Here is a 15,323-nt window from a genome sequence, read left to right as displayed (position 1 = left end):
CCGTAGGCGCAAACTGGCAGCCACGCCTCAGTCATCACCAAGTATGAACAAGGACTGAATTAATAATGAACTCATTGTGAGCATCTGGAAAGGCGCAGATAAATCAAATCCATAATTATTATTTGTAGTCATCTTGTGCTGATGTACAGTGGAGGAAATAAGTATTTGTATGCTTTGGGTCATTATCCTGTTGAAAAACCCATTTTAAGTCTTCTGGCTTAAGGAGGGGCTTCCTTTTTGGTTGTGTACCAACACAACCAAAAAGGAAGCATTGACCTCACTTTGAGATTGACGACAAATAAGGCTTGAAAAGACAAAAAAGGGAAAGTTCTATTATTATTTTGGATGGATCCTTCTTCCAGTTATTGTTTCTTGGGATTTTTTTTTTTCTATTTGATTCCATTTAGGCCAGGAACCCCACTGCCTCACAACCACCGCTTCCTGAGAACCACTCATGGAGTTCAGAGGGAATTGAATTGACGGGATGGGCACTGTTTGACTGGAAAGAAATGCTCTTGTGCCCTTGTTCCAGTGCGGTAATTATGGGAGCTGCTCAAGTCAGATTCCGATTAGCGCGTTGAAAGTTAAAAGGCCGAAGTCTGCCATTTTTTTCCCCAGCTCCTCCCCTCATTGATCTAAATACAGCTGGATTCCCGTTTGCTCTTTGCACTTTCCAGCACATTCCCACTTTGTTGGGGATCTTAAGTGAGAGGGTTTCAAACACAGCTCCTAATCTGCCTAATTGATTCTGCTCTGTTACCAACAGGGGATGCCATGTGTCTGTGTGATACTGACCACTTGGTTGCATTTGTCTGAGAAATATTCCAAATTTCTAGACTGGGAAGTGGTGGGATGTTGGTTTTCTTGCAAAACAGGTTCAGCCAAAAACCAAAGTACTTTAAATGACAGACTGATGGTCCAGACTTCAAAAACTAAATTGGAGGAGTAGAAAAAGCATTCCGATGTTTATAGTTAAGAGAGATGCAGAGCCAGTGTTTTAAAAATTCTGATGAATAAGACAAAACATCAGTCCAACTCGTTCCAAATTCAAAATTGTAAAAATATGAATGCAGATCTACAAACACATTTGGTGAAACAGAACAATGTTTAGCAAATACATCCAGTCATAAAACAATAAAGGCTGTTTGTATAAATACAAAACAATTATTAATATTATTGCGTATCTGACCCTCTATGAATGGGGTAACAAACGGTAGATGGTAGATAAAAAGAGAAATTCAAAAAGCTAAAAATGACCTGCAGTGTTTTAAAGGTTACAGTAATCTAAGCTTAAGATTTAGTTCATTGACTGTATATGAGTGACTCCCACCCCCTGGCGTTCCAGACAGGAAGTACCTGCTAGGTCCAATGAGCAAAAATCCTATAGACAGCTGTAAGTCAGTCATTCTATTGGTCAGGATAACCATTCGGGCTCTGATCTGCTGCCAAGGATATTTTGAAGGTAGCTTCAGACTGACTTGGACCAATGACTGCTTACTGACGATGTCGGCTCCAATGGCGGCATCCAAATTGCAAAACAATGGCGACTGGTTGGTTGGAGTCAGGAGTAAATCATTTTTTACGGGTGACGTCACGTTGACCCAATCCAGTTGTATACAGTCAATGGTTTATTCCTAAGAAACATACCTTTAGGGATTCAGATTGGTGATCTCATACAAGTCATTGATATTTTACATTAATTTCTGTTGAAAACAAATCTAGGGTAAAATGTATGTTTTAGGTATAAAATGCAATTTATCCGAGATAAATATTAACCAGACAGATCATCAAAAATCATTAAACACAATTTCCAAAACAGTTTTGTGGGAATTTTCAGTAACAGCTTTATTAAATTAGTGCAAAAGACAGACATAACTCATTCAAAATGTCATCTTTTCTTTGAGGTGCTCCTCCAAATGAACTCACTCAGGCTAAGTTCTTTAGATGAGCGCAGGAAAAAAAGGGAAAAACACTCAACTATCCAACAAAACCACAGCCTTTTCTTCTTACACAACTTCATTTCACTTCTAGTGGAGATGGACAGAGGATAGGAGAGGCAGATCGGACAAGAGATCCAAATCAAACTTTGACACAAAAGCAGTTGACAAAAACAAGACTCCCTATTGTGCAATTAATCACAGGTTTAAAGGTAAAAACAGAACAAAAATATAAAAATGTTACAGTCAAATAGTGAACACATCAATAGCATTAGAAATATTGCCTAAAATTCACAGAAAAAGGTTTTCAAATGCGTCTTCTTTTTAAACTTACTCACTGCATGGCTAAACAAAGAACTTGCAATCCGAGTACATAAGTTAATCAATACTGTATATTTATACAATGGTAAAAAATAAAATATTTTTATAATAGTACTTTTTTTTTTAAGGTTTACACCATTACTATAAAGATATACTGTTTTCACTCCATGACGACTAATGCAAAATCAAAAACAAAATCAAAAGGAAAAATAGAAGCAAACCGCAGAAATAAACTCCAGTGAGTTTCTGACTTAAGGGCTTATGGCTACCACCTTGTCTTAAAAAGACCACAACCACTGCAGACGAAAAAAAGGACTTTATTTTCTCTGCTTACGGAGAGAAACAAAATCAAATACAGTCTTTGATGTAAAAAAAAAACAAACCAAAGAAACACCAAAGTCAGAAAGTCAATGCTCTTCCCAGAGCAGGACAGCAGCTCAGCGGTCGAGGCGTTCCCTGGCCCGGCGAAACCAACAAGAGGTCAGATGATGGGCATGAGGGGGAGGGGTTGTACACCGACAATGGGAAGTGTGAGGTAAGGGAGGATGGCGGTGAAAAGAGGGAATTTTTGTTTACATCAGTTTCGTTGCAGTATGAGTACACTTGTTGTTTCAAGTATCTCTTGCCGATGTGGCTCGCTGCCATGAACACTGCTAACATTCAGTACATGCCTGCCAGTGCAACAAATAAATACAGTGTCACGCTAACTGGAGGAAAATAAATGGAATTATCGATGCATGGAGGATCAAGAAAAGTTGAGAGGGAAAGTGGAGATGGGGAGAAAAAATAAACGAGTGAAAAAATAAGATGAGAAAAAATTAATCCAGGAAAGCAAAGATTGAGGGAGTTGTTGAGAGAGGCCGAAGTGTGAAAAGTTGTTTAAAAAAAAATGCACACACATACATATAGAGGGATTGCTACTCAGCTGTTGTGCCGGTGGATACTGCGTGTATTTGCTAGTTTGAGTTATCGAGGTGAGGAGACTTCTTCTTTTCTTCCCTCCCAAGCCTGGGTCGTGTGGGGCAGGTAAGTCGTTGCTTTTCAGTGTTGGAAAAAGATCTACGGGAGGATTCAGCAAAAATCTACAGGCCTGGTGGAGGAATGACGACAGAGACGGATGAAGAGGGTGGAGGAAATGTGAGACACAGAGGAGAAATGTGGAACAGAGGGAGGAGAAAAGACAAGAGACACTCAAATTAGGCACATCACCAAGCAAGAGCAACTGCAGTCTCTTTAAACATGTTCTCGTGGCATTTTTCTGATGATAAAGGACATACATTTTAGCTTACAAATAAGTAGTTCTTTATTTAATTTGATGTGAATCAGGGCTTACTCCGACCACAATTATTTCTAAAAAACTCCTGCCGCTCTGCAGAAGCTATATCCTAAAAAACAACACAGATGTTTTGATTCTGGCTAAAAACGGCTTAATGATAAATAAAAGACCACTGTTAATGGCTAATACTTTGAAAACATATGTTATCCGCCTGGAGCACCTACGTCACAGCTACAGGCTTTTTAAAATGCCTTTTTTTCCCGTCTGCTCCTAATTTAAAAGGATTTTATTAAAGAAAGAACATTTTAGGCTTAAGTTCCTCATCATCAGAAAAATGCCACAAGAAATTGTTAATAAAAACACAATTTTCATTGGATGGGTCTTTAAAAATTCAGGGCAATTCAGAGGTGTATGATTTGTTCACTGATGCTGGCAGAAACGTTTGTTTCTGAAGCTTTATAAATGATCTGAACACTGAAACTGTGTCAGGTTTTTTTTCCAACATGCTGCAGCACATCTGGTCTCCAGTGGCTCCAGAGTTATAGCACAGAAATGCAAATGAGTATTTTAATGGCTGAAGCAGAAAGTAACACCTTCCGACAGGCGGCAGCTAAGACTAAGTGGTTTCTGATCTGAACTCCCATGCTGCGTGTAATTTCCTATAAGAGTTGGTTAACAGTTTGAATCTATACATGTTCAGAAAAAAAGACAAAAAACAAATGTATTCAGAAAATCCACCTCTTTTTACCAGTGAGAACAAATTGTCTTCAACTCAACCCACTCAGACTCAGGGAGAGGTTTAGACTGGTGATACAAAGATGGAGAAAAACCTTTATTAAGGTTCCTCAAGTTTGCAAGTAATGTCACAGATTGTGGTACAACTGCTGGCAAAGAGCTGCACTGAAATCCAAGCACAGTCTGAAAAGAAAATCCCACATACATGCTGCAACCTGCAATATGATACTTTATTGACTGCCTCTCTGTCAGCCATCTCCTCCCAGCCTCCTCGCCATTTCTGACATGATTGGAGTTGGCTTAGCCTCCAGACAACGACCTTCCCTCTCGACATCTTGATAACGTTTTTTCCTTTCTTCTCATGTGCCCCCCACATGATCTCTTTATAATCCAACCGGACTCCACCATTCAAACTGAACCCGTGTTGCATTTGTACAGTAGAGTCAGACTCAACAATCAGATTTTTAATGACATTCATTTAAAACTATGAGGAAGTGAATGAAAGACCAGAAAAAAGTGAAAACGTTCTAAAGAAGCGTTACCTTTAGAAAAAAAATGGCCTCTAAGAAACTTCCCAGAAGATAGATGGATGTGTAACAACAAACATTCATTTTTAGGAGAACACCACAGAAAACGAAGAAAAAAAACAGTAAACTTTGTCTTAAAGGCTGTAGACCGCTCTCATAAAAAAATCAAATAAGACATGATTGCACTGACAATAATGCAGAATAAATAAACAAAACATATACAAATCACTGTTTTCTTTAGGATCTGTTTCAAAATGGTTTTTACACCAATCAATTGACCATTTAAACCACTATTGTCGTGAAAGTTTTGTTGAGCCAAGCTAAACCACAAGATATCCATTTAAAGCCGGAGTCACTCACAGGTGAATGCAGGAGGGGGAAAAAACGGTTAAACCTTTACGGGACACACAGGTGGCCTGCACAAAATATTAAGGTCCTACATCACTTGGTGAACCCGTAGAGAGAAAATGCACATGGTTCTACGGGCATGCTGTGGGAGACAGGTCTAGTACACATTACGCAACAGGCAACGGTAAGTAAGGGGGAAGTAGGAGAGTCGCAGGCCTGTCGTACCACTTTTAGATTTTTTCTCACCACCCATCCAAACTCTGAAAACTGCACATTGAGCCTGTTAGTGCTGTTCTTACCATAAGTGGATGCTCTTTGCAAGCAGCCTATATGTTACAATTTAGGAAAGTAAACAATCAGAGCGTCGTTTGTGTGGGTGTCCTTCAGGATCCTACAGGCCCTTTCGTATCACGTGCACACCCCATGTGTGTGGCATTGTGCACCGTACTAACAACTAGAGTGTGGCATTAGAGCGCTGTACAATAGCATCACCCACATGGCATAAGTGTGTGCAACTTCCTTTAACTACGAATACTTCATGATACATTTACACTTACACGACAATGGTACATTCCATTTCCAAGATGAATGAACGAATGGATTTATTTGAACAGGGACTGATTTAAAAACATGGAGATACACCAAAGCGGTAGTCCCATGGCCATACCATAATGCTCAGAGCAGAAGCTATTTTGCAGCACTTGAGCCTAGATGGGCTTTTAACACAGGGAAAAAGTATGATAAGATAGGCAATGATATAAAAGAGTTTAAAACATGGAGACACATCACAGGGATGAAAAGCAGACCAATTTAGGATGACCAAACATTTGTGCGATGGTGCTACTGGTACAACCAGGACTTGGTTTGTTTTCTAAATGGTCAAAACTGGTCACAGACTTCAGATCCGCAGGAAGTGAATTCCAGAGTCCTTTACCTTTTACAGAGAGAGCAGATTGATTCCCCTTGAAGGGGCCGTATGATCCTCAAGGGAACTCCAAGACACACCTGGAGGAGATACTCCTCTCTACGACCCTTCATGGGCCTGGACAACTCCCAAAGCTGCAGCACCCGTATGGGTTGAAAGTTCTGGTTGTGCCGAGAGCACAGCAAGCCTTGATTACAGACCCCTCCCATGCAGGTAAATGTGTCCCCATTGGGACTTGACTGAACAAAAATATCATGTCACCTCCATATGGAGAGCCCTTTGGAGCTGATGGGGCGGCCATTTTCACAATAATGCCTTTTAACTGTTTGCTCAAACAATAAAACAACTTCCATCTGGAGGTTAAGATGACCTCATTAGGCCGTGGCGAGCTTACAAATGTTTTGCCTCAGAGGAATAGAAAAGGTGCACCAGGGGGCATTCTGCTTCACTTAACAGGCTTACATAAAAGCCATGGCTTTAACTGCTAATCTGGCAAAACACATCCTGGGCATGTTTTTTTTTTCAGATGTCTTACAAAACAACAAATTTGGAGGTGGTGATTTGTCATAGCTACTCTTGTGTTTTTTAAAGGAATTTACTGAGGCTTTATGCTTTTTCCATTGAAGGTCCATGAGTGGGTGGTGCTGTTGCTCCACTTCTATGGTGTCAGCTCCGGCGTAAGCTGGCAGCTGGGATCTGTCAAAGCCATCGTGCCTTTTGACTGTTGACATGCCAAAATGTCTCTTTAGTCATTTTTCTGTCCTTATCTTCTTTCATCTGAGCGTCTCCTCCTCCTCCTCCTCCTCCTCCCTCTTCTCCCCATAACAATGCAGACTAATCTTGTGAAATGAGAAATATCATTTTCCCAGCTGCTGTGAGATGACATGGGGTTAAAAAAATCCCAAATCAATTAAATGAATCAAAGTGAATATGTGAGAGGGCGGAGCTTATAGTTTTTAGTTCATTGTATATATTTTTTTTCTTTCTTGCAGAAACCTCTTTTATAAAGTCCAGGCTTAAGAGTGCAGGACATAAAAAGTGAGAGGCACTCAAAGGAATTGTAGATACTGGCCTTTGCAGACACAACCGCACACCCCAGCAGCTCAGTGTCACAATACAAAAAGAACCTGATAGAAAAGAGGCAATTCTCCCCCTCCAGCTAAAAAGTCAAGCCCTTGACATGAAAATACATCGCTGAATCAATTTAGCTCACTTTCAACACAGACACAGCTTGAACTCATAGGCCAGGAAGAGAGGAAGGAGAAAATGAGATAGGAGGAAGAGGAAACGAGGAAGAGTGGGATGAACAGAATATAATCACTTTAGCGAGGTGGGCTTGGTAATGAATGACTCACTTTATTTTACAACTTGCAGAATCAACTACAATGCCAAATGGGCTCCTACACAGACTCACAGAAGCAAGGGGCTGTTATGACTCCTGTAGTGATCTGCTGCTTTTTCCACGCCTGCTGTTGCATTTGGTTGCTGTTCTGTGTCAGACACATACGGTGGCCCTGAAGTCCAAATCACATCAACCCAAAAACATAGTAAAGTCCCACTCCGATTATCTTTTGATCTATTTTCAGAGGGTTCCCAAACCTGTGTCGTTTTCTAGGACAAAGTTTCTGCAAAGCGGCAGGAGTTCATCGGGAATTCATGTCTGAGTTGAGACATGAATGTTGGACTCATTAGGCCGTAACCAGCTTACAAATGTTTTAACACTCTTCAAACACTGTCTAAATAAATGAAAATGACATACTTTTATGAAACAACAGAGAACAAACCCAGACCCGAAACGTCAGGATTTTAATATAAGATGCTGGTTTGTCAACAACATTTTGTTTGTGTTACTTAAAGCAAAAAAGCGCCAGAAAGGAACAAAAGGAATGAGTTTCTCTATTAAGAAGAACGATTATTGACTCAAACCAATAATAAATGTCTAGATTGTACCGATATAGGTAAAAAATTAAGAATTGATCTGTATCATATTACCACAAAGTTAGTTGAATGTATTGACTCCTGGACCATGTACGGAGATGGGTATCAAATCACGTGAGAGGGAACAAAAACAACCCTGGCTCTAGGCATCAGTGAAATGTAAACTGCAAAAGCATCAGGACATAAGGAGAAATCAGGGAACCAGAGGGAGCGGTAACCTTTTCTCTACCATTCTGATTGCAGAGAGGAGAGGAGGGCGAACATTAATTAGCCGGGTCTGTCATGGCTGCTAAACGAAAACAGAGGCAGTGCAGCGTGTAGAATAATCATGACAGAAATTCATTTCTTATTATAATAGCCATGATTTGTAAATGAGTAAATTGGGATAATTTTACTTCACTCTTCTAAACAGCTGTAATTACATTTTACACATTGAATCTTTGATTGATTGTGACATCTGGCTGAATCACGATAGGCGAAAACCTGAGGTTGAATTTGATTTAAATACAAAATATGTTTTTTAATTGTTTTATCTAAAAAGACGGACTGTTTTATAAGCACAGTGCATTTTGAATGCGCAGCCTTCAGAGAGGAGAACCAGTTCTTTTTTATTTAAATTGTGAACGAAGGCAGAAGTTCATGGAATTTTACTTGAGAGAGAAGAGGTGGGTTATTTCAATAGACTAGTTTTAAGTGATTGAAAGAAAAATGTAATCAAATAGTTTAGACTGCAGCTCAAACTGGTGTTTACATTTAATATTTTTTTACTTTTTGAAGTTTGAAACAGTTTATTTTACATCTGTTTCCAGGGAAATTAGATTTTTGGGGCTACAATCCGTAATTTACATTTCAGAACTTATACATCCAAAAATATAAATGATATGCAGTTATTTTTATTGTCCGAGTTGTATTTTGATCTTTCCTTGAAAAATGCTTCATGAATAATACAAACATTTGTTTTTACTTCTAAAACATCTGCCATTTGAATAGGCTTTAAGTCAGTTTTGTATTCAATTATGATAAAGGTAACATCAGATGAAACCTCTTATAATGATCAACACTCCACTTTAATCCTGCAAACTGATGGGAAACAATAATTAGACAAATAATCTCACATATCTCACATTTATGTAATTAAATACTTATTTCTATTATTTCATGTCATTTCAGCCTTGAACCCATTATGTTGCATAACTTAAAAGTGTAAGGAATAGAAATTAACTGTAACATCTTTCAGACCGCCTGATTTCATTTAAGAAAACACAGTGATCAGCAAAGCAAAACCTCTAAAATGTCACTGCCATAACTCAGCTTCATTTTAAAGCCCTAAATGAGGATAAAATGTGTTTGGCAATGTCCCAAACTAACCTTGGAATAACTGCCTTTAGCCATTTAAAAAAATTAAAATAAATTAATTCCTTCCACATTTCTGTTTTGACTAAAAAGTCGCAGCATGTCCACCTTTTATCTTTTTAAAGAGATGAAGCAAAGGATTGTCAATAAAATGTTGTTAAAATACCAGAGCATTCTTGATTCAGCAGTACAGTTTTCATAAAGCCATGCCAACGCCTTAAAGCTTGACTCGCCAGTGTTCCACTTATAATTCATGCCTCTTCAAAGTAACAACTTCATGGTTTATTAGAACGCCATGTTCAGGTTTAGTGTTCCTCTAAAGCAGGGGTGTCAAACTCATTTTGGTTCGGGGGCCACATTCAGCCCGTCCGATTTCATGTGGGCCGGACCATAACATAAAAGCAAAATAACAGCTTTGTTTTAGTTTTTTACTCAGTTGGAACAAATGCCTCAATCAACATAGTAGCCTAATCACTTGGGGCCAATGGATCTCAAATAAAATTAATTTCAATAAAAAAAAAGTTGGTCTATTTGATTTTATACAGACTGAATATTTTACATCTGACAGTGAACCAATCCAGAAACTTTTCTTTATGGTGACTCTCTTAGTGGTGCTGAATGTTATATTCTTATTCTTATATTCTTTGAGCACTGCGATGTTGATGACATAAAAAGCATTTGGGGTTTGCATTCAGCTTCGTGAAAGAAAGAAAAAACTCTGTCCATTTTTCCTGGAAGGCTCTTCACTCCACTTCACATTTTGGTCATTAGGGTGTCGCTAATGTTCATGCTTATAGCAAGATAACAGCGGTAAGGCTCATAGGGAACCAAGGTAATCCTACCCGGACGCAGAGCTGTTATGTTTCGCTTTTGGCAGATGCAGAGATATGCTGTTTCACCTGTTTTTCCTTTCCTTTGCTCCCCCTAGTGGCGGAATTGCGCATTTCGGTTATTTCTTTGAAAAATCATAACTCGCCACAGGAATGGACCAGAAACTTGCTTTCTTTTTTAATCATCCTTATGAGTTTTACTCTTCATGTGTGGGCCGGACTAAATCACCTGACGGGCCGGATAAGGCCCGCGGGCCGTATGTTTGACACCCCTGCTCTAAAGTAATGATTTATGCAAATGATGATGGTAAAAACTGAAGGCATTAGTGTGTAAATATTTATACATTTATAGATATTTTGTCATTCTTGAGCTGAACAAGTTTCAGCTTTTTTTCCATTATAGTCTCCACATCTTAGTCCATCGGAAGGTAGAACTTGTCCACCATGCGCAGCACAGGTTTCTTCAAAGAAAGCTGTACAGAAGTTTTATTTTCACAAGAAAAATAAGCCCCCAAATATCTAGTCTATCCAGCTGGGGAGGGATTATTGTGAAGGAAAGAGCCTGTCAGAGGAAAGCGGTCGATCAGAGAGGACCAACATTATGAACTAAAATCCTGAGGAGATGGGAGTAAATTACTGGCATCTGCGTCGGAAGCTGTGTACTGTATCAAAGGGGAAATTCTTTCCTTTGTTTCACCCAATCATTATCCATCTTTGGCTCCCAGAATGCATTACTCTTCAGTTCTCCACACATCAGGCTGCAGCTGAACAAGAAAATTCATGCAGGGGGAAAAAAAAAATCTGGCTGGTACTTTGAGCTTGCAGACCTTCCTAAACTGAACAAATCAAGGATGAATTTGTGCACTGTTGGGTGAAATGGGTTTGCATATGTGAGGATGCTAAAAAAGAAGTAGAAATACGGATGAGAGCATCGGCACCCACCCTCCACCCTCCTGAGATTGACGTTTTTATCACCTTCGTTCACATGGGACACAATCCCACACACTCCATCTGGGCAAAGCACTAATGTAAAGTCCAGGAGTGGAAACAGCATCTATACTTTTTGTATAGAAAATATATTCAAAAACTGTAACAGAGCTGTGGACTGATGAGGGAAAGACCGGGTCCTATATTTTTATTTTCTACTTTTTTTTTTAACACAAATATGCCTGAAGACTTGGTCACATGCAGGTTTTTGGGTTTTCCGGGCCGGTCGAGGGTCATAGAAAAGCACCGGGTGTATCTTCTAGTTCCCATGAGGCTCTTGCGGCCAACTCAAGGGAAGCCATGAAAATGGAACGTACCATTGTGATGCGTGTGGTTGGTGTATTGTGAAGTTCTGCAAAGAAGGGATGGTATTATATTAGTTTGCTTCCTCCCACTCCCTTTCAAGCAATCTAATTAACGTTTTTTGACAATCGAAATATTTTATAGGACAGTTTGTGTCATGAAATATATGGAAAAGAGCTAATATGTTCATTAATGATCAAGAGTAATAATTGATATCTTTACTAGTGTATATGAACATATGCATATTTTCCAATTAATTTTTCTGACTAATTATCCTATGTTTGTGTATCCTTGTATAGATATACATTTCTGTTGTTTGTCTTGTACATGTAATGCTTTGATTGCTTGAAATAAACCATTTCCAAATTTGTAAGTTATGACGTATGGGTGATGCTGTTGGTCGGTGTCCATACGCCACACAGTACTGGCCCCCCTTATTGGCTGCATGCAAATACCATATGCACGGCGTGTGAACCTGATATGTAGGCACACGGATATGATGTCCACTCAAAATGGTCTAATTTCCTCATTTCTAACAATCAGGCTGCACGCAAAGAACCCACAGCAATGATGGGCTCCCTATCCAGTGCACAGGATTTGGGGGGGTTGGGGACAAAAAAGAGACAAATCTACCTGTTTGCTACCTATTTCACACTAACATTCTCTATGTGTTTGCTACAACCTGTCGTCCACAGCAAGGTCGTAGAATACAATGTGCATGAACACTTCTCTCTACGGGTTCACAGAGCGGTCTACAACCTTGATGTCTTGCAGGTTTGACTATTTTCCCCCCACTGACAGCCCATATCTACCCCGGGCAGATTTGACTAGGGATCAATTTTGAGGGATACTTCTACCCTACTTAACATATTTGGATGTGAACTCTTTGAAGTCTCACTCTGATCATTTCATTGATTTTTATGATGTTTTTAGCCAAAATTAAAAATTAAAAAAAAGGTCAAACTTTTTAAGGGCATATTTTCTGCAGAGCAGCAATGGTTCATTAGAAATTTCGCTCTGAGTTAGCATGGACCAACCCCCCCCCCCCCCCCCCCCCCACTGGCAAGTACAGCGGAGCAAGAAGCTTGTAGCCCGCACAGCATATTTTCTGTTTCACAAATGGCATTTTTTTTCATTTGCTCTTGATTCACAATGATTTGAATAAATAATTATTTCTTAATAAATGTCCTCCATCATCAGAAAAATACCACAAAAACACAATTTTCATCAGAGGGGGTCTTTGAGGGCTTTCAACTTCAGTCCTTTTTTTAGTGTACTCTCCAAATATAACATCCATGTGTTAGACTATTTTACCGCACATCCCAGATTACTTCTTCCTTTTTTATCAAAGTGTTCATAAATCTGAAGAATCTTCTTCATAGAAACCTCTATGTGTTTGGAGAAACGACATGGTTTGACAAGCGGCGCTCTGCAAAGCTTTGCGATTTATCTGCGACTTCTGGATGAGCTAACAACAAGCCCCTGAAGCACCAGAGGAGACGGCGTGTTTGTGGTGTCCACGGACAGATACAACTCACCCTTCTTCTTCTTTTTTTTTTTTTGCAGAGTAACATGCATTATTTAAAGGTCTGAAAAGAATCCCCGGAGGAAGAGTTGTTTGGCTTACAGGACAGAAAAAGAGAGTGGAAATGTCTCCGCTATCGGCAGTGATTCTAAGATAAGAGCTATTGAGTCGGGAGACGGAAAAGGTGTGGAGGAACAGTCTGAGGTCAATGTTGGAAACCCACACAGCTCCTCGTTAGACATGCACTCTGCAGAGCCAGTTTGGAAACTGGAAGACGCATGAAAAAAGAGAAAATCTCAAGGAGAGGATTAAATGATATTTCTTCTGATAAATGCATCAATATGAAAAAGTGGTGTCTCCCATCTCTCCCACAGACTCGTCATCGATGCACATCATTGCTGTCCACTTTCTGACTTTTTTTTTTCATTTAAACAGCACATTTTCATTTCACTCTTTTAACAGGGAACAGAATGGTTTTCATTCTTCTCCTTGGTATCGCGATTCCTGATGGCAGATTCATGTTGAACATTCTTTTTACATAAAAAAAGAGAAGAAAATGTCTCTATGGTTACCATAAATCCCCCTGCAATTTACACAAGTGTGAAAATAAATCTTAAAGCCTTCTGCTTCAGTAATAACTGTCAATATTATAATTTCACACCCGAGCCTATTCTGCATTTTTTTTTCTGTCAGGCTGCCTTAAAAGCTCCAGTTGAACAACATTTGTTTGATTCTCTAATTACGATGACAAATCTTGACATTGATTCATCTGACAGGTGGCATTTCAAAGCAGTGTTCATGTAGAAATTTGCACAAAAAGTCACAGAGAAGCATGTTGCGCTGCTATGACGACCACAAGCTGTGATTTGTCACAACCCCAATCTCAGCTGTAGCATCGTTGTTTAATAACTTGTCGTGATTAAACCTACAATTCAAAGTTTTATGCTTCCATGGGCGCTAAAAACTGTTTTGAATTCCGATAAATTGTTTGTTGGAAGAAAAAGGCCACCAAAGAAGGAACCGGGTTCCGACTCGCTGTTACAGGCCTTATATCATGGCTTATAAGTATTCTTCTAAAAACCGGCGCTCTGAGCACCAGCCCCTCCCAATCCACAAAAACAAAAGGGGCCTCACATTGTGATGTCACAGAGTGAGGAACTGCCCCTTCCAGGAAGAGTTCGCGTTTCCAGCCCCGCCCCAGGGTGATCGGCTAAAGGCTTTCATCCTATATGCACAATCTGCACATCCATCTTTGCAAAGGTTCGGATGTTGTTTGTTTTACGTGGACGAAACGCAGACACGCTGCCAAGACCAACTTTAGGTCGACGTCATGAAATGGGCGGCACCCACAAGGACAGAAAGGCGGAGCCTCAGAGATCGAGTCATTTGAGCTGCGAAAATGATTCATATTTCATGAAAAATCTTTCTTAGTGTGCCAAAGGTATTATATGATAATATACAGAATATGGATATAGTTTGAAAGGGTTAAGAAAAGTGTGATATACACCTTTTAATGGTGAAAGAAATAAAATATACATTGCAAACTATTAGATTCTTGCAAAGACTTAAAACCTTTTTTTTAAATCTTTAAGATATTTTATCAGGTTTGATGTTTTAACTTCTCTCTGCAAACATCACTTAAAATCAGGACAGACCAGAATGTTTTGTCTTATTAAAAGCTTTGATCTTGAAAGACTAAAATGCTCCAAACTTTTGTCACTAGAAAAACTTGATTTAAGATGACAAAAAAAAAAAAAAATCAAATTTTACAGTACAGGTAATTCTTTGTTTCATTTTCATGCCATTTATTTTAAATCTTGATTAGTTAGAATGGAATTCACTGACATTGTTTTAGGATCAAAAGTGTAAATTTATGTTCTAACAAAAAGTTTAACATTTTTGAGTATTTATTAAGATGGACAAAACCAAGATTCTCATTTTGTCATTTCCACTTATCACACTATTTTAATAAACTACAATAAAGTTCATTAAAATAAAAAAAATAAAAAAACTACAAACCATTTGATTAGAACTTGCAAAAAAAACTAATAATATAATAAGTAAATCTTTCTAACAGCTTTTTCGGCTCATTTTTTCTTTTTTGAATGCTTGTGTAGATGTTCACGTCTTAATATAAGATTTCTGCATGGGCAGATCATTTCACCACATTCTAGGGAATTTCTTCTTAAGATTAGAGTACTTTTTTAATTTCAGGCTACCCCCTTTTGCACTGACCGTGGACATTTTGCAGATCGACTTATTTTAGCTGTTTTTTTAGTTGGTTATTATTTGTTTATGAAGCATATATTTTGTAGAGA

The 15,323-nt window shown here is 38.9% G+C and overlaps 1 protein-coding gene across 2 annotated transcripts in view; it reads right to left on the bottom strand.

Moving 5' to 3' along the window:
• Positions 1-1,819: 1,819 nt before the first annotated feature.
• cdh13 (cadherin 13) overlaps positions 1,820-15,323 on the bottom strand; it is a 347,025-nt gene continuing 333,521 nt past the window's right edge. For both annotated transcript variants that reach the window (XM_020704255.2, XM_011476480.3), the window contains exon 15: positions 1,820-3,348. In XM_020704255.2, the coding sequence (XP_020559914.1) occupies positions 3,341-3,348 (8 nt within the window). In that variant the 3' untranslated portion in view covers positions 1,820-3,340. The remainder of the gene's footprint in view (positions 3,349-15,323) is intronic.

The sequence above is a fragment of the Oryzias latipes genome, chromosome 6 (genome assembly GCF_002234675.1).
Source record: "Oryzias latipes chromosome 6, ASM223467v1".
NCBI classification, from domain to species: Eukaryota; Metazoa; Chordata; class Actinopteri; order Beloniformes; family Adrianichthyidae; genus Oryzias; species Oryzias latipes.
The sequence above is the reverse complement of the archived record's forward strand: the minus strand, read 5'-3'. Positions and strand labels throughout refer to the sequence as shown.